This window comes from Mustela putorius, unplaced genomic scaffold (assembly GCF_011764305.1).
Source record: "Mustela putorius furo isolate JIRA1106 unplaced genomic scaffold, ASM1176430v1.1 tig00003853_pilon_pilon_pilon, whole genome shotgun sequence".
NCBI classification, from domain to species: Eukaryota; Metazoa; Chordata; class Mammalia; order Carnivora; family Mustelidae; genus Mustela; species Mustela putorius.
The window spans coordinates 51809899-51830219 of NW_025422005.1; the positions used below are offsets into that span (position 1 = coordinate 51809899).

Here is a 20321-nt window from a genome sequence, read left to right on the forward strand (position 1 = left end):
TGAGAGCCAGAGAGCGAGCGTGCAGAGCGGGAGGAGCTCCCGCAGCCGCCACCGAGAGAGTCCCGGGACAGGAGCCCCCGGGCGTAGGGCGCACTCCTCTCCGAGTCCGGGCGGGAGGGACCGGCCTTCCGCGAGCGCGACCCCGACAGCCCGGGACTGACCGGCCGGCGGAGGCGAGGCTGCAGCTGCAGGGCCAAGGAGGGACCCCCGCGCGTACGGGGTCCAGAGGCGGCCGGGCGGAGAGAGGGAGCAGGTTAGAGGGACAAAGAACTTTGCAGACGCCCCCGGCATCCTGCGGGGAGAGCGGCCGGAACGAGGTGGCCAGGACACCGGGCAGAGCCCGTGGATGTTCTACGCGCGGCCTGGGAGCCGTCGCCGCCGCCGCCGCCGCGAGAGGAGGAATGCACCGACCGCGCCGCCGCGGGGCGCGCCCGCCGCTCCTGGCGCTGCTGGCCGGGCTGCTGCTGGCTGCGCGCGGGGCCGCTGCCCAAGGTAAGAGGCGCATCCGCCGGCTCCGGGGCCCGCGCGGCCCCCGGGGACCCTCCCGTCCGCCGCCCGGCGCTGGGCAGCAGGGCAGCACCGCGCCCGCCGAGGGGGACGGGGCGGCCGGAGACTTCGTCGGGGGTCCTGCAAACGCAACTCTGGGCGCCGGGAAGGCGGGCGAAGATTTGCCCTGGGAGCCCTGCTGCGGTCCGGAGGTACCCCGGGGGCTTCCTCCTGGGCGCCCAGCAGCTGTTGTCAGCGTTGACAGAAAGCGTGGAGGGGTCGGGGGGCGTGGGGTGCTGGGGGCGCCTCCGTGCCGTTGTTCCCCCAGTCCCTCGCTGGACCCCTAAAGCGCCGTAAGCAGTGTTCAGGCAAGTCTACGGAGCCCCAAGGAGCAACCGTCCCGGAAGGCGCGGTCCAGGAGGGAGTTGGTGTTTTCAGTGGTGCCTGCGAGACCCCAGGCTGTCCGCACACCGACCCAAACAAAAGCCCTGGCGTCCCGAGCCTCGGGCGGCCTCACAGATCCGCCGTCCCCGGCGCTCCTGCCCTGGAGGCTCACGATGGAGGCCACAACGTGTGCGCTGCCGCCGTCGCCGCCACTTTGTGCAAAATGTGCTGTCAGAGGCGGCCTGCTGCTCTAGAGTGCTCTGAGCAGTGTGTGTGTGCGTGTGCGTGTGTGTGTGTGTGTGTGTTACACGCAAGGCGGGGGGGAAAGGCCATCTAATGCATACTTGATTTTGGTAATCTCCAAAGACAATTGCAACAGTTAGAGAAAGACTCCGCCGAAAGCCGGAGCGTCTTAGTTCACTGCGGGAAGCTTGGATCCTTGCTGCGTCCGAGCCGGTACACAATGAGAGGGAAGAGCCCGGCTGCGCCTGTGGAGACAACCGATTCATTCTTTGGAGGTTGGAGGGGGAAAGTTGATTAAAGTCTCCGGGGTCTTGGGCCTCACTTTTAACATGCATCTCTTGAGGGGGTGCTGGAGTCCCTGGATTCTGCCTTCCCCCACTCCCTGCCCAAACCGGTGCAGATAAATAGGTTTCTGCTCTTTTATCATGCATCTTTGATTTTTTAAGTTCGCGCTGTGCTTTGGAAAAGAAAAGACTTTGGGTTATTTAGCAGTTGAGGGGCAAAGATCTATTCAGTACTTAGACTATGGCTGTAGAATTAACTTTGACTAAAATCTAGCTCATAGTTTTCGTGGTAGGAACACACTCTGGAAAGGAAGTTAAAGTTGTGTGTGAATTTTGATTTCTTAGAGTTGAGTTTGAGAACCACATTTTCTGAGAAATATTCTGAAATTGATCCCCTAGTGTGGTTGTGGTAATCTAGAGGCCCCTCCGGGTAAATACAGTTCCTAATTGTAATTAAGATGTACATCAGCAGGGAGTGCACCTTCCTGATGAAAAATACTAATGAAATGTAAACAGCTTGGTCTCTTGGATGTTTGGTTCCTTCAGGGACGCCAAACATCTGGCCCCACACCTGGGTCAGAAGTAAAAACTGGGCCATGCTGCCTAACCCGCGGAAACATCCTTCTTATGTCAAGTTGCCCAGCAAATTGAGGTGAAGATAATCAGGGAAGGGCTCTTAGCTTGGGTCCTTGTTTAATTTGGTTATATCCTCTCAACTTCTTTTACTTCTACATAATCTTTCAACAGTGGTTGCTTTTGGATCATGGGGGTAGGAGGGGGTTGGAGCGGACCTTTCTTTGGTCACCTGCCTTTAAGTAAACGTCCATGCAGTGATTTTGCTGCGTGTAAGACAATTTTATTATCAGCCCTCAGCCAAATTTTCTTGTCTAACTGTATACAGGCTTTAAAAATTAAAAGAAAAAAAAAAAGAGTATTGCCTATTCCAAACTCTTCAATAGTGAGCTCAAATCTGTTATTTTTGTCTTATTTGTCATCGTATACATCCCTTTCCATTTTTGTGAATGCTTTTTTTTCTCTGGGGACAAGTCTTCCAGGGGAACTCGGGTTTACTTTCTTGTCTGATTCAGGATTCTTAAGGTAATCCAACCACTGGCTCAAGAAATGAGCTTAAGGGGAGACAGCTTTCAGTTACTTATTAAAAAAAATGCTCAGTATTTCTCCCATTATTTTTTAATTTTGTTAGCCAGGAGGAGCAAACCTTTATATTTACTTTTTCTGGCCTACTCATTGTTGATCTCCTCACCTACCTCCTTCTTACCTAGGACTAAACCTTCCTGGGAAGCTGAAGCCATTAATACTGTGTACTCAGCACTTAGGGCCTTCGGAACCCATTTTGCCTTTCTCAGAATCCTGTAGATTATGTGGTTTGCCTCTTAGAGTCAGAGGGAGGTGGCCAGCTACCGTGTTTGCTCTCATTTCATAAACCTTCCAAACCTTCCAATGCCATTTTAATACCTGTCTGTCCTGTCTACTTTTAGAATAGGAGTCTCTTGAGGGCAGTAAGACTGTCAGCTTTCCTGTGAAAACACTGAAAGCCAAGTCAGCTAGCCCCAACTTTATTGGAGATGCCTGAAAATCCTCCCTGGTGGTGGTGGGGGGCACACAGTGGCCCAGTGGACAAAGGGTGTGGTCAAGCTGTCTGGCTGTGTGTTGGAAATGTTTAATCCTCTATATTGGTTCAGCATACCTGGGAGGCTGTTTTGCTACTCGGATGCTGGTCTTATCTTTCTGATATTTACTTAGGAGTCTTTAAAAACTCAGCTTTGGTCTGTATTTTCCTTTCTCGCTCTCCTGCCTGGTGAGCCCAGCCTTCAAATTAGACTTTAAAGTTTCTAAATGGTGTGTCACTTGCATCCATTAGTATCCATTTTGGCTGTGGTTTGATGGAGACCACATACCCCATTTTGAAAATTTTTGAAAAGTTTGCACAGCATTTATGTAGAATGGAATGCTTTGTAGCCTATGTGTATATTGATGTAAATGTATATCTACATATAAATGACATGCATGTATGCATCTATGTAGTAAGTAGTCCATAGATTTTTATTGAATGGAGAATAACTTTTTTGGTTGCATGTAAAACTGTGGTGTCATATTTGCTCTTCTTAGTAAAAATGTAATATGACATACTTTCAAGGACTTTTTTCTTTTCTTGCCCCATCATTTAGTTTGAATGGAGTATAGTAGAAGTTAACAGTAGAACTTAGTGGTTATGAGCCTAGGCCTTGGAGTTTAAGAGTCATGGGTTTGAATCTTTTCTCTGCTTGTTGACTGGTTTTTCTGAACCAGTAAGTGTTAAGAGATTTAAAATGAAACCCTGTGTGTGAAGTACTAGAGAAGAGCACCCATTTGAGAGGTCTTAAGTTGGGGTACCTGAAACCAAGCATAGGCAACCCCCCAGAAATAATATACAAAAAATAATTGCGTATTTTTGGTTGTATGTTTCTAGCTATAATCTGATATTCTGAGAAAACAGAAATCCCCCAAAGATGGGAACCATTGTTTTGTGGAGTGTTTGATGCCTGGGGTAATAAGTTGCCTTCCTGGGTAGGTTGTGGGGGCTTGAGGGTTGGTGGTGGATCCTGGGCCCGAGACCAGATCTGCAGAGTTCGTGGAGTCTCCTCACTTTTGCGGTTTCCCTTCCACCAGGCCAGGTGTCATTGGGTTTAGGAGAAACTAAAGAATGGTGCCAAGTCCTTTGACCTCAAGTAAGTATGTATTTCCTTGAAAACAAGCATTCTGAAATGCCTCTGTTTATACAATTCATTTAATAAACACTTGGGTAATCCTTATAATGGGCCAGTGACTATTCTGAGCAATTTGCCAATATTAGCTCACTGCCTCCTCACCACAAATCTATGAGGGGACTGGCATAATTAGCTCATTTTAATTTAGACACAGAGAGGTTAAGTGACTTTCTTCAGGTCACATGGCTAGGAAGTGGCTACTGAGCTTCCAAACCAATCCCTGAGTTCTTGCTCTTCTCTGCTGCCCTAGACAATCTGTCCTGGTTGAAGTCTTAGAATTTACACTACGTATGGGCCAAAGGTGCCAATTCCCCATGTTTTCCAAGAGCAATGGGCTGTTTTCTTAGCTCTATCTAGAGGTTACAAGAAATGATTGGAGACAGTCAACTTCAATTTTTCTTTCTGTGCTGGGGTTCCCTGAGCCAGTAGTTCTGCTGCAACTCAGGGATAGACCAGAAGGTTCTTTGGTGGTCTGCACCTCTGATCAGGAGGAATTATGCTGTTGTACTGAACTATAACTTTGATGCGGTTTGAGGAGTGTGTCTGGCAGTTTCTTCCAACCAGCGATGAGATATGTTTTGATGAAGTGCCTTTGTATTTGCATCTTGGTGTACAACTGGGGTTGTAGGCTGAGCAGAATGATTTATTGGAGTTCTCTTTAGTGGAAGAGCTGGCTTGCCAGCTCCAAGGTCCCTATGTAGACCAGACCCTGGCAAATCCAGCCCCAGCTAGGAAAACACTCGAGTCTCTGAGACCTCCTTTTCAAAGAGAAGGGCCTCAAGCTGGCCTTCCTAATTCCCCTGCGGTGTGACAGGAGAAACTGTTGTGTAGACCCATGAAGAGAAAGGAATAGTCTTCTAGGAGTCTGAGAAGGCCCTCTGGAGTTGAGGGGGAGGGGATGGCAGGGGGTGGGGTGGGGAAAACTCTTCGAAATCCTTAACTAAATGCAGCTGCTTGTTACACGGAGCCTGACTTGCATGCCAGGAATATCTAAAAAGCTAACGAATACAAAATAAAAATAAACAGCAGTAAAAAGGCTCTCTCTTTGTTGCAGTAAGCTCGGTTGGGGTTTTCAGTTTGTTTAGGAATGGGATAATTGTGGCATCCACTTTATTTTGGTAAGGCAGTGAAACGTGGATTGATGTTATGTCATTGGGATGCTCCCACCACCTGAACTTCTTCCTTCACACCTCCCCCTCCGAGCGCCCAGGCACGGACGTCCACCGGCCCGCGTCGCAAACTGTTGCCCCTGAGTGAATTACACGGGAAGAGGGCAGATAATTTAATGGGATAATCTTGGCAGGGCCAGCAAATTTCACACCCCATCTCTCACTAATAGAGAGGCAGGAGAAGGCTACAACATCCTCAGATGAAAAGGTTGTATAAAAAGGCTCTGCTTAACAGTAACTGTCTGTCCATAAATAAGGTTCTGTAGAGTTTTGATCCAAAAGCTGTTATTAAATACTGATAAGCCAAGCCTCATAATGTTTGGCCTCTTTACATTTCCTTTTTTCTCCTTCTCTCCATAGAATCATAGATTTTTTTTTTTTAAGAGGGGGAAGGGACCTTAAAAGATCAACCAGTTCAAGCTGTTTATTTTCTATAGTATTGCTATGCAGAAAGGATCTTCGTTTATGGCCATTTAAAGAGGTAATGTGGAATAACAGAAATGGATTGGGATTTAGACCATGACAGACTAGGGTTTGAACGGGGGGGCTTGGCTACTTGCTGGCTATGTGGACTTGGGCAAAGTTCTTTGAACTTCTGAGCCTCAGTTTCCTTCTCTGCAAGATGGGGTAACAGTACTGTCTGACTTACCTTTTTTTTTTTTTTGTGAGAATTAAAGGGGACAATGAACATAGGACACCTAGCGCGGTATCACGGACCTAGTAAACCCACAGTGTGCTCGTTACTGTCAGTGTCGGGAGCTTGCTGGAAAAATCACAAAATTTGCCCTCAAAACAATGATCGTTTTTCTGTAAGGTATGAACCAAGACTCAGAGAGCAGCAGTTCTTACAATATTTTAAGACACGTGAGTATTTTGTTTTAAGGGAGCTTGTAGGCCCTCTAGAACGAAGCAGTACTCAGGCCAGTGCTGGGGACCCGGATGGGAGATTCCACAGGGCCGTTTTGCAAGCCTTAAAACAAAGGCTTTTTTCAGAACAGCAAGCTCTTTGGGGAAGAGCAACCCCTCCCTGGTGCTTGGTGTAATTCCAGAATCCTGCAATGGGGAATGTTACATTTCAGGGACCTCCACTTGTAATCTGACCGTCTGTAGCTCCAATATCCAAATAATCTTGCTGAGCACAACTTAAAAGAGAAGGATAATGGCCGGAGGAAAGAATCCTGAGGTGCTCTGTTAGCCATTTAAAATTTCTGAGTACAAAAAAAAAGTTCACGTTACCCAAAAAGAGAAGAGTAATGAAGTGTGGGAAGCGGGAGGGGAGATAAAAAGAACTTCTAAAGACCAGGGCACAGTTTGTGTTTTCTATTTTTATTTTTATTTTTTAAATTTTTAAAAAAGATTTATTTATTTATTTGAAAGAGAACACACATAGGCAGAGGCAGGCAGAGAGAGAGAGAGAGAGAGAGAGAGAGAGGCTCGATGTGGGGCTCGATCCCAGGACCCTGGGATCACGAGCCGAGCCGAAGGCAGAGGCTTCAACCCACTGAGCCACCCAGGCGCCCCTCTATTTTTATTTTTTAACAGTAAACCTAGTCATTCAATGCATTGCCACTAACATTTATTATATATTTTAGACAAATATGGTGTTGGTGCCCAGGAATATAATATTACCCTCGCCCTCCAGAAGAGATGGAGGAGGGAAATTCTCAGTTTTTGAAGAACCTATTATGTGCCAGGCCTAGTTCTTTACGGATATCAAGTTTCTATGTCCCAGCAGCCCTTTATGCTTGGACCTCTGACCCCATTTTACAGATAAGGAAATTGAGTCTCAGGCCATGTCTTGGTGAACCTCTCACAAACTATTAGTTGGTATGTGTCATTTGAACGTAGATGTTTGGAACAGATTTTTTTGACTCTCAAGTGTATGTTATTTCCACTGTCTTTGGAGTATAATTGGGGAGACTGGATGAACAGACATGTACCTCCCTATGCCAACTACCTCTCCCATGAGTGAATTACAGGAAAGTGCTATGGGAACACAGGGTTAGAAGACATCAGTGCTCACCCAAGGGACTGGAGAGAGAATGTTAGCGTCCTTCACAGGCTTGTTGAGAGGATGCAGTGGGGTGTGATGCGTGGAAAATGCCTAGCCCCTTGCCGCACACATAGTGAGTGCTCAGTGATAGTCCTGCTGTAGTTACATAGCTGGAGAAAGGCCCCGCCATGATTTATCTGCCTCAAAAGCCTGGGCTCTTAATTTTTCCACAGTATTCCTTTTCAGCAGACATGGATTTGGAAGAATAAGTAGCCGTGTAGTCCGTAAATGGAAAAGATGACACTATGGCAGTGTCTCTGGTATTTTTCCCACCTATCCTAATCCAGATTTTTGGACTCAGCTCTGCTTTGTGTGGGGAAGGGGATTTGCACAGGTGTGAATTTGGAGAGAATCACAATGCCTAATCAGGAAGTGTGACATTCCTAGAGCTCTGGCTGGGATCAATCATGTTTTCCACTCATTCACTGAATGTACATCATTTGTTTTTTTAAGATTTTATTTATTTATTTGAGCGAGAAAATGCCAGTGCCAGTGAGAAAGCAGGAGCAGAGGCGGGGTGGGGGTGTAGTGGGCAGAGGGAGAAGGAGAAGCAGACTCCCCACTGAGCAGGGAGCCTGACCACACAGGGTTAGATTCCAGGATCACAGGGTCCTGACCTGAGCCGGAGGCAGATGCTTAAGAGACTGAGCCACCCAGACATCTCTGGTCTTATATTTTCTATGCACTTACGGTGAGCCAAATATTTTGCTAGTCACTAGGACTAAGGGTGAATAAGGCTAGGTCCTTGCCTTGGAGGGTTTTTCAAACGGCAGATCTCCAGTAGAGATTGCTAGCTGATCAGAAAATCTGTTTCCATATCTTCTCAGTAACTTGGTTAAGATTACACTTCCCAGTTCCCTGTAGTTAAGTGAGGCCATGTGACAAAATATTAGCTAATGGAATGAAGCAAAGAGTGTCACTTACAAGGGACACTTAACGGCTTGGTCCTTAAAAAACATCCCAGGCAGGATCGCTATGATTCTGAACATGGTAACCGAGAAGTCATCTGTTGAAGACATCCCAAGTTAGAAACAGCCTGGAACCCTCCCTTCATCATGGCACTGTGGAAGCCACCTGCCTGTCTATACTTGTTCAGGTTTTATGTGAGCAAGAAAAAAACTAATATGGTAGTAAAGGCTGAGATTTCAGAGTTTTATCAATAATAGCTTCTAATGTTACCTTAACTAACATTATAGAACTGAATATATATATACACATATATACATGTATATATGTATACATATGTATATATATACACATACACATGCACATATCCTTATCCATCTATCCATCCCACAGTGTAGCAGTCAGGACCCCCGTTTCTAGACAGAATGTAACAGGAAATTTCAGAGTGCATTACATTAACAAAATGAGTATTGTTTCAGGAAACTTTAGCTTCGGTTGTGCTTCTGCTGATTTGGGTTATTATTTGGTTCACGCTCAAAGCTTGAAAGCCCCTGGTCTGGTAGAGGCAAACCAGGCAACAGCTGTGTACAACGGAGTGCGGTGGTTATGACAATGATGGTTAAGTCCCTGTGCCACAGGGTCTCCATGAAGGAAGTGCCTAGGAAGCAGAGATGGCAAAATGGGTTCATTTTTCCAGCCAGTTGGTATTGGCTGCCTGCAGTGCAGTGTTGAGAAGGATTCTGAGCTTTCTTCCAGGATCTCTGGGAGGGAATGCTCTGACCTGGTAGCAACATTTGCCATGGGTTTGGTGGGGAGGAGGAAAGGCTTAGACCTAGCTGGCATCTGACCAGTTCACATGGATTCTGGGCTCCTTCCAGTGAATTAAACCCCTTCCCAAATTATTTATGGCACATATACGAGGTTTCTAGCACTGGGCTAAGCACTGTGGGGAAGGTAGGAGCACTATGACTAGCCCTTGGGGCGTTCACCTTTTAGGGGCAATAAAATAGGCACTTGTGAAATAATTATACCCCCAGTGAGTACAGAGTTGGCAATTATAGAAGCAGAATGCTGAGGAGCGAGAGGGCTTTTGGGAAGAAGTGGAATGTGATGTGAGCCTTGAAGGATGGGGAGGATTAAGATGGGGACAGGAGAAGAGGAGCTAGACATTCTGTAGCTGCCCTGGTGTCCACGGACCTGCCCGAGCAGGGCAGGTGTCCTGAGTTCCGAGCAGCTGTCCTGGGTTCTTAAACTGGGCTTCACCCTGGCCTGAGGCTAGTGTCCATGGGATGGACGGAGAGTAACAGAGAAAAAGAGGACCCTAAATGGTGCCTGTTATGCTTTTTGCATATGAAGGAGGGTGGGTGGGGGAGCAAGGTTTCACTGGGAGCATGAGGACGTACCTTTCTCTCCAGAAGAGTATCCTGGAGAGTTAAAAATGACGTCCATTTCAGGGCTGCTTGACAAAGGTATAGGATGTCTGCTGTAGCAGTTTCGTTTTATAGTGCGGGCTAGTAAATCCCTGTCCACATTTTGCCTCCTTGATGAGAATCATAATAGTATTCTAATGATTAACACATCCAGCATTCTCTCTGCCAAAGAGCCATTTTAAGTAGTTTAAGTACTTTAACTCCCACAGTCTTCGGGGAACCCTATGAGGGAGGCATGAATTATTATCCCCATTTTCGAGATAAGAAAACCGAGGTCCAGAGAAGGTAAGTAACCTGCTCTAAGTCACACAGCAAGTGAAGTGAGAGAACCAGAATCTGAACCTGGTAATTCTGAGCCCAGGGCTTTGTCCTTCCTTGAGCATTATGCCATACCACATGCAGCTCAGCATTTTTAAAAAATCTGTCTGATGATTCAAATTCCCTGTAAGATCCCAGCCAAATAGTGGAGTCAAAATAATTATAATGAAATCCTCTATTTGTATAGGGTTTTGTAGCTTACAAAATTATTTCATGTATAATGTTGTCATTAATTTTCCAAATAATCCAATAAAATGGGATTTCTTTCTTTCTGTTTCTCTCTTCCTTTCAAAATTAGGCATGTGTGGTTGGTTGGCAGCTCACCTAAGGTCACTGTAGCTGATGGAAGCTGCTGGAAACCCAGCCTCTTTGACTTCAGGCCCATAGTGCTTTCAGTTCTAAAAGACTACTTGTGTTTGGGATTCGTGACTCCAAGAAACTAATCCATGTCTACTTTCACTAGCAGACGAATTTACCTGATTCCCCTTAAATGAGCTATTTTTTTTTTTTTTCCAGAAATGTTTGTGAGGCATTTGTAGATGGCACCTGGAGCTAGGATTCCTGTAACCTAAGGAAAGTCACTTGCAAACAGACTGAGAGAACTTACTTACAGACAAGGAATGAATGTCCTGAGTAGTTGGTGGTTGTGGCAGGGGGAAGAGCCACTGGGGAAAGGGCGTTGGCATCAGGAGGTCTTGGTGTGAAACTAGGTTCACTGCTTCCCTGCCAGCAAATGCCCTGAGCTCTCTGAGACTCACTTTCCTCACCTGTACAATGGGAGGTCCAATGATGCTTATGGTGCTTGACAGGGTGGTGGTGGGGATCGTGGGGAGCTCATGCAGTTCCTGGGACAGGTTCCGTGTGTGCTCACTTATTCCTCTGACATAAATGGAGACCAGCAAGAGGGTACTTCCTCCTTTGAGCTTTTCCCAGGATGTGGTGGGGAAAAATTGCTGAAACTTAGCACCTTCTTGGCCTTTATTTTACAATATAATCAATTTTATAACAAAATCATGCAGACCTTTCTAGCACTTGGAACTTTTAGATTAAATTATATTAATATTTGTCAAGGACATGACTTTCTTATGCTCTGTGATGGTTAAACACCCTAAGGTAAAGTCAGATCCTGTTGCCCGAAATCCTAGATTTCCTTGAAAGACTCCTATCTGTTTTTCGTGGAGAACTGCCCCTATTTCTTGATGGGTTTGAGGGTACATTAAAGCAATTTATTGTACTTTTTCTTCTCCATAAGAGAGATTATGTCCTCACTCTTGGATTTCACTCCAGCTTGGGTACTTAATAGTTTTTACATAATTTTCATACTCCCTGCAGAGTCTTGGTTGTTTTTCTTTTCGCCACCTGAACTTTTGGTGTGATGAAAGCTACGGATTCCTCTGGAAGGCATGCCTTAAGAAAGCAATGCTTAATTTAGTCGTGGCTGTTTACCCCCTCCCTTCAAAGAACTTCCAGTCCCAAATGTTGCCTGTTTGAGAGGAGCTGTGTAGACTGCTGGCAACAAGAAGCAACATTTTTTGATGATGTTCTGAGTGTGCTGGTGAGTTACCCTCTTTCTCTCTGTGCTGCTCTTAGCCCTCTGCCCACTCACATCTGGTGTTCTTAAACTGAAGAATCAAGTGCTTTGCCTGTGGCCAGAGAATCTTCAGAGAGTCTCAATGGGCTGGAGGGGTGGGGAGGAGGATTCTTCCAGCGAACACCTGATAAAGGTGATTTCTCCTCCCTACTGAGCAGGGGAGGAACAGAGCGGAGCATGCCCAGTTTGTTCTACCCAATTTATCAATGAGTCACTGTATTATACTAAGCAAGCTCCTGCAAGCTAGTAAAGGGGCAGAGACAGCCCAGCACTTAGCATGAATTTGTTTCCCTCCCCAACAAGTAGCACTGAGTGTGGGGAGGAAAGCATTCCCCCTTACACTGGTTTACAACTTGATTTTTTTTTTAAGGGGTAATTGCCAGATTTCATGGTTGTGTTGAGGTTAAAACTATATACACAGATGAGATGGTCAAAGTTTTTATAAATAACTCTCCCACATCTTTGCCTCAGGTTTAGAAAGCTTCTCAACCAACCTAGGACGTTGGTGAAAGTGGCTTCTTCCCCCAGACTCATAGAATCAAATCAACACGACAGCTGGTCTCCCTGCTTAGTGTGGGATCAGGGGAGCAAAGGAAAGAAGGGACCCAAGAGGCAAAGCCCCTTCATCTGTCGAGTGATGTGTCCTGTGTAAACTACCAAGAAGTCACTGGCAATTCTATTTGGTTAAATATTTATTTAGCAACTAATGTGGATGCCGAAGAAATAGATGGGCAACATCCCCTTCCGTAGGACATTCGTTGTTTTTGTTAGGGAGGCAAGGTGGAGACCCCCAAATGGTATGAGAATAACACTGAATCAAAGCTCACTGCTCCGACCTTTGCTTAGGGCTCTTCTATCTTGCAGCTTCTAGAAACTGGGTACTCTAGTGCCTGTCCCAGCTCGCTGGCACAGCAGGGTCATGCTGGTTTCTCTCCCCATCTCTCTTTCCTGAAATCTTATTCTTCAACGCCCTGTCTCTCACACTCAAGAATTCACCTTCCGCCCTTCCTTGCCCTCTGTGCCCCCACATGCAGCCAGTATTTCCAGAGAGGCCGCCTAAGCCACACTCACTTATTCTGATTCAGCCTCACACCTAGATTTTAATCTTCATAATCATAGTCACTGTCATTTATTGAGCATCTACAATGACGCCTACATCTGGCAAGACATTTTGTATTTTGTAGCAGAATCCTGTTATTTTGTCTCTCTAGAATTGTTGCCCCCACCCCTCACTGCTTCCTTCTGCTCCTTTATCAGTTGGGAAAAGAAACTGCGCCTGCCTTTCCTCCAGGGTTGTTATGGGGAGAGTGCCAATCGTAACCTCTGACCCCTACCCTCACTGTGCTGGGGTAACCGTAGTCCATTCCTGGGACTTAGGGGTGGTCCTCCTGGGGCAGGGAAGCTGGGAGATGGCCTTGGCCATGTCTCTGCCCTGGAAAGAAGACTGTGTGAGGGAGAGAATGACTTGATATCCTGGGCAGACATTGTTGAAAGGCCCGCCAGTGGCCCAGTGTCATCTCCACACCTCTGAGCTATTCTGTTCAGAGCCCGGAGACTGCTTTGGGTGAAGTGACCGTGCCCCGACCATACACACAATTTACCTCACTAATGATCACAACAAAATGAAATGATGTGATTATGATGTGATGCTGAAGGAAGCATTTTTAGTGCTTTTTCTCATGAGAAAATACACGTTCAATAAAGATAAAATCACAAATGTAGTATGAAAACAAAAATCACTAACAATCCTACTATTCAGAGAGCATCTCTGATCATCTTTCCTATACATGATTCTATTTCTGTTCATAAAATAAGCCACATTTTTATTCCCAAGAGAAAATAGAGGCTCAGAGATTTTAAATAACTTCTCCACTGTCATCTAACCAGCCACTTTCCTTTCCATTCACTTCTTTGTGAGCAGGGACTCAATCTTAGTTAACTGCTGTCTGGTCCAGCACATTCCACTCGGTTCGAAATCACCAAGTATGTGTTGAGCGAATGCTGAATTAGTGTGATTGTGTGTCACAAGGAAGCTGCATACATTGTTGTGTAGATCAAGGAGAGAAGTGTGCATTGTTTAGAATTACCGGGAGGGTCTTCTGAAGGAGGTGGAGATGGCCAAGCCATACTAATTTGTTTCTCTCCAATATGCAGTGTCCGAGTGGTCAAAGCTGGAGAGGAGGGACACCTGAGTGCCTCCTGCTGTCAGAATTGGGCACTGCCCAGGACTTAATGAGTGTGTGGGAGCTTTTCTGAAAATGCAAAAGCCACTAAGTGAAAAGGTGTGGGTGTGGACTTGGCAAAGAGGGCTGGAGGAAGAGATACATAGTATCCAGAAGGAAATGCACAGGGGCAGGGGCAGGGAATCAAGTCCTAAAGGGATCAAGGAGGGGGAGTGAGAGGATGGGTGCATGACCAAAATAGTACCAAGGATACCATGACAGGACTTTCCTGCTTGTCGGTCTGCCTTCCCCCACTCTTTGGTCTCATCTGGCACCTTTGTATGTGGCGGCTTTCCCATGGGCTGTCCCCTGCCACAGAAATGTCCTTTCTCAACCTATCAGCTACTAGTCCTGCTCTGGCTTCATTGTCCTTTCCCTGACTAGCCAGACTCCATTGGGTTCCTACTTCCTCTTCATTGTAGTTTGTAATTAAGTATTTATTTGTGCATCTATGATCTTTTTAAAAAAAATTTTTTTTTAAAGTTTTCCTTTTTTAAGAGAGAAAGAGTGAGAGAGAGCATGAGAGGGGAGAAGGTCAGAGGGAGAAGCAGACTCCCCACAGAGCTGGGGACCCTATGCAAGACTTGATCCTGCTACTCTGGCATCATGACCTGAACTGAAGGCAGTTGCCCAACCAACTGAACCACCCAGGTGCCCCATCTATGATCTTTTCTATCACTGGCATGGATGCTCCTTAGAGTGGGGTCCGAGTCTGGATCACAGCTGATAACGGTTGCCTGGTGGCCCGCTGAATGGACTCTACTTACTTTTCCCGAGTTTTGGTCTTACTTCCTAGAGCCTGGGATACTTCCAGCTTGCTCTGCCATTACTGTCTGGCCGTTTAAAACTGCATCTTTGAACAACTGAAAATCTCAAGGCTATCTCTTCCAAAAGATGAGGAATTCAACCCCGTAAAAAGTCAATCTGGACTCAATTAAACCTGCTGTGGGCTCTGTTTGCAGGGGAGCAGTGGGTAGCTCGAGAACAGGGCTGTTTTCCCAAGATGAAAAATCTGTGATAACTCTTGAGTTCTGCTGCTATAAATTAGGGTCACTCTGCCCTTAATTGGCAACAAATTAAAATTCTCCCTTACAGTCCTCCTCTTTCTCTTCTTTCCTGTACAGTATGTTTGAAAGAAGGTGTGGAAGATCTTGGCCCCTTGCCACAGGGGAGAGGGCACCGTGGCTGAGCCTACAGGCAGGTCTGGGCTGTGAGGGCCACCGAGGAGAGGGGGTGGTGAGTGATTCTTCCCGCCCTGACAACCCTTCTCCTCCCTCCTTTGGTCCTCCTGCTCGTCCCTCCCCTTTCTTTCTTCAGGAATTTTGAAAGGTCTCATTACTAGGGAAATATCCCCTGGGGAACTCTTACTCTCTCTTCTTTCGCTTAATAAGCAGAGGGGAAAAAATTCTCTAAGTTTTGAACTTGCAAGCAATCTGGAGGCAAATATGGCCAGAAAGGCCCGGGAGTCTTTGCATTTCAAATCCCCTGAACCATCAATTTCAGGCTGGGCCACCTTTTCTTCATAAAGGGAAGAGGAAAGGGAGTTTAACAAAGTGGGTTTCTTGGCTGCCAAGGCCGTGGTGGGGGAGAAGAAGGGCTGGGGCTGTGTCAGTTTGTGCCCTCCCAGTGTTACTTGGGAGGGTAGTTGGTCGGTATATGTACTGAGTAAGGCTTCCCAGGGGCTAGGTACTGGGCTGGGGCTACCCGCACTTCTGGTGGGAGCATGAACAGTCAGGATATGGGCAGATTCTGAATGCGTGGCGGGTGGGCAGCTAATCAGGGCTTGCAGTTGACTGACTGAGAGGGAATCAGGAACGGTGTCTTGGGGAGGCTTCCCCGAGAGCAGGAGTCTGGAAGGTCCCCAACCCATAATGCATTTTTTATACAATTGATCCTAACGAATGCGTTGATTTTGACAAATGAGTTAGCAAGAACCTGCTGTCTGTAATGTTTGGTGCTCGACTAAGTGATAAGAAGCATTTCTCAGTCCCCTCTCTGTAAACCAGTCCTTCTCAGGGAACCTCAGCTGCTCTTCCAGGACCAAAACAACTCAGAGGGAGGCCGAGACCCTTCCATCTGAGTGCTGGAGGCTGGGGTCGGGTTCAGAACCCAAGCCAGGCCTCTCCCTTTCCAGGAAGTTGTCCTGCTTTGGGTTATGGTGTCTCATTTCTTCCTCTCTGTGGTGGGGATTATACTCCTTCCCTGAAGATTATGGAAGATTAAAGGAGATGAAGGATGTGAAAACACCTGGTAAACTTTCAGATCTTATCTGAGATCCAAGGGTCAGATAGCAAGCAAGAGTTTGTCTCCATTTCTTGGTGAATGGACCCATGGGGCTTCCTTTATTCACGCCACAAATATTTATGGGCCTGACACTGTTCTAGATGTGGGGGGTGAAGCAGGAAACACAACGAAACCCCTGCTCCTGGAGAAGTCTAAAAATGGAGAAATATATGTTCTATCAGGTCACAGTAAGCGCTGGGGAAATGGAAGCTGGCGGGAGAACTTGTGAGGAGGGGACTGGTCGGGCGGGGCGGATGCCATTTTGTGGAGTGGCAGGGAAGACCCTGGGATAAAGTGACTCTGGAGCCCAGACCTGCGCTAAAAGGCGTGAGCACCGTGGCTGTGGGTGGTGAGGGGAGCCCTCCAGCAAGGTCCACCGAGTACAAAAGCCTGGAAGTGGGAGTGGGTTCTCAGCTAACCGTGCAACAGCAACTGTCTCTTGCCACTAGGAACGTTTGTCCAGTGCTTACCTGTAGGTCAGGTGGTGAGCAAGCCTCCCTTCACAGTCGCATCAGGGAGGCTGGATTATTATTATACCCGTTTCATAGATAATGAGATTCAGATAGCACCAGCAACAAGCTAAGCGTTCAGACTATTGCGGGAGAGGAAGCAGTGTGTGTGGGAGACAGCCCTGCACAAAGGGAAGAATGCAGGGTTTGGAGAGAACAAACTCTGGGTTTGGTTCATTCACCTGCTGTGTAATCTTGGGCAAGGTGCTTAACCTCTCTGGGCCTCGGTTTCCTAGTTTGTAAAATGAGCTAATAAAATCTCAGAGAATTGTTACGGATATTATGGAGTGAGAAATTAGGTCAAAGGATGCTGCAAACCCCGTACACCACAAAAATGTTACTTTACTACTCCTGCTGCTACACCAGCTCTCCTTCGTATCCTTTTGAAAAGACAGTGAATGAGAGAGAAATGGAAGTTTATAACTTATATAATTTCCTTTGTTCTTTCCTGATGTTTTATTTTTAAAGATTTTATTTATTAGAGAGAGAGGGCGAGAGAGAACATGAACAGAGTGGGAGTCAGGGAGAGGGGGAAGGAGGCTCCCTGCTGAGCAGGGAGTCTGACTTGGGACTAGATCCCAGGACCCTGGGATCATGACCTGAGCCGAAGGCAGACACCCATCTGAAGGAGGCACCCACGTGCGGCTCCTGCTGAGGGTGAATGAGCTATAGTATCCAGTTGAGTTAGAAAGTATTTCTCTGCAAGATCAAAGAACTATGAGGTACAGTTGGTGGTGAGGCTTCTCAGGTTTCTGAGGAAATCGCTTGAGGTCCCAGAACCCCTGGTCCCCTCCCTCTCTCCCTGAAGACCTGGCTCCTTGGAATCCCCAAACCTAGAAGTTTATGGTAGCGTAGTCTCTGATTTTGCCTTGTATAGATAGTAGTTGCTCAATAACTTATAAGTAAGTGGCTCTAAATAATTATAGCCTTTCAGATGATTAAATCATTCATTCTCTGCATTTGTCCCAGGGTCCCATGTGATGACTGGCTAAATCTCAGGGATCTGGAGAGATGGGTATTACTACCTGGGACTACAGAATGGGAAAACTGAGGTGATAGGACCTATCTCAAACTGGGGACTTGATGGTGAGCCTTGGTACCCATTTTCATTTGGCTGAGGAATGCTTTGTTTCCACCCCATGATGGGGTGTCCTTAAAGTCATTTGTTCATTAACCAACTGAAGACCTGCTCTGTGTCCGGCTCTGTGCTAAGTGCTGGGAATGCAGTGATGGTTGTTCTGGGAACACCCTTTGGAGATGCTCAGCATGTATTATTTAATTTGAATGCTTGCTGCTGCCCTTCCCGAGACCTCCAAAAATGCAGAGATAGTTGCTTCTTCACCATGTGCTGACCACTGGCAGGCATGTGCCCATCTAGCTGGCCCATCGTCTGGTGCCAGTGACCTGAGTCATGCAGCCGCATTTTGCTTCCCCAGCGCTCCAGTGGCTTTCTGTGATAAGCTCCATCTTGGCTGGGATGCCACCCTCCCCTGGGGTTGGGATAACAGCCTCCTGGGGACCGTGGCTAATCTCAGGAGAAGCAGAGCCCCCAGGGGAAGAATCCTGTCTCTCCTTGTGTGCACCTAGGGTTAGGCCGAGCTGCTGCTAAGGAGAGATGACTGCTGGGAACAGGAAGCAGGGATGACTGCTGGGAATAGGAAGCATGGGGGCGAACCTCCTTTCTGCCCCCAGTGAGGACCTTCTTCACTGTTACCTTTTCTCGCATCTTGAGCCCACTCTCCCCACCCCGCCCGACAAAATGAAATTAGACCAAAATCAAAATACTGGCTCTAGAGCCAGCTAAACCCATTCAATTATCTGAGACCTAAGGCAAACCTCAAAAGCCCAGTTTTCCCATGTATAAAACTTGGGGTGCAAATCATGCCTACCTCATTACCTTTGGGTGAAGATGAACTATGATAATACTCCTGGCCCCTGGGCACACACTGAATGTACACAGTAAGCATCAGTAACTATGAGCTAATAAGATGACCATTTTACAGGTGGGCAGCTTGAGGCCCACATTGGGGTTGATTGGAATTAACTACACAGAGTTTTGGAGGGCTGGAGTCTGGAGTAGAACTCAGCTCTCTTGGACGCCAGCCCTAGGCCACCAATGAGCCAACTTCCTTTTCTCACCGGCGGTGACCCTCTGTGCCCTGCTGCCTGGCCTGGAAACAGAGAAGAGGAGGGACTGGGATAGTTCAGCAGCAGATGTCAGAGGTTAAGCATCTCTTCCAGCTAGGGAGAAAGAGCGAGTGAGAGAGAGAGAGCATGAGCGGGCAGAGGGAGAAGCAGACTCCCTGCTGAGCAGGGAGCCCCATGTGGAGCTCTATCTCGGGACAATGACCTGAGCCCAAGGCAGACCGCCCAACTGACCTGAGCCACCCAGGCTCCTCAAGCCCTACATTTTTTTAAAGACACCTACTGGAGGACGCGGACAGCCAGAAGGGAGAAGTGGAGGGAACACATTCATTCATAGTACATATTAAGAAAAACAGTCCTGAGTATGTACCAGCAGCTCTATTGGGTACCAGGATACCCTGGGACCAGAACATTCTCCCCGTCTTCTAGGGGCTCCTGGACTAGTGGAGCTGGTGGGGCAGTGGGGAGAAGAATGAGGATTTGTTCTGACCTTTGCTGTAAGGGAAATGTGAATGGTGAGCTGTGGCTCTGAGATGTGGCCTTCATGTCGTGGGGCTGCCCTCGTGGGCAGGGCCATCGGCACTCATGGAGCGATGCTCTGAAAGGGGAGCCAGAGCCCTGTGTGCTGGGGAAAAGGAGTCTGGGGGTGGGGGGTTGCTGCCAGGCAGCCAGGCCAGAGCTCCAGGGGGCTGATGGATTACATTCCTCCAGTTAGAAACCATCAGAAGCCCCGCTGAGCAGGACTCTTTGGCTTTGGAACTTTGCTGATGTTTCCTCTGGCCAGGGGAAAAATTAGTTTCTGATTGAAGTGTCACCTTTCTGTCCTCTTGCTTTCCTGAGTGCGGCAAGAACCAAACCCAGATGATTTGCACTAAACTTGTTAATTTTCACGAAGTGGTAGAATAGAGTAAGAATTTGAAACAGCTGAAATACTGCCCATTTTCTTCCCCGGGAGGTTGTGTTTTCTGACCTTCTTAAGAAAGTTCTTTTGAAAACCTGCCTCTAGGTGATAGTGTGGACCTACTACGTACGTGGGTCCTAGCTAAGTAATGTCATGGAACCAGTTTTCTCGAACTCTTAAGATTGTTGAAATACGGTTCAAAAGCCACAAAAGCCTTTGGGAGCGATTTCTGAAAGGTGGGAGGCTGAGGAAGCCTTTGAAGCTGCCCCGAGTGAACACTTAGACTGTTGAGTGCAGCTCTTTAAGCCCTTTACGTGCCCGAAATGGTCTAGTGCAAAGCGTATTTGGGAACATAAAATCTCCTGCTGTTACAGGGATAAAAACCCTTATCTCCTCCCTAAATATTGATTTAGAGTAATAGCTTGTTTTGAACTTTCTCTCAATAAATTGATTTTTAATTTAGAAAAATACCTCTAGGGAACACTTAGTACGGAGTTCACAGAAAGTTTTGGAGACACAGGTAGGTGATTAGAAGGGTGTCTTTAAAGGAATGAAAAAGGGTGGAAAAAAGGTGAAGGGCATTTCTGTAATCAGAAGACTCCTCTTTCCCCCGATCGCATAATCCATCA

At 47.1% G+C, this 20321-nt stretch overlaps 1 protein-coding gene across 1 annotated transcript in view; it reads left to right on the forward strand.

Moving 5' to 3' along the window:
- The first annotated feature begins 219 nt into the window (after nt 1–219).
- The window catches only part of ROR1 (receptor tyrosine kinase like orphan receptor 1), a 409167-nt gene continuing 389065 nt past the window's right edge, over nt 220–20321 (forward strand). The window contains exon 1 of the mRNA XM_045064666.1: nt 220–492. Coding sequence (XP_044920601.1) covers nt 402–492 — 91 coding nt within the window. The 5' untranslated portion in view covers nt 220–401. The remainder of the gene's footprint in view (nt 493–20321) is intronic.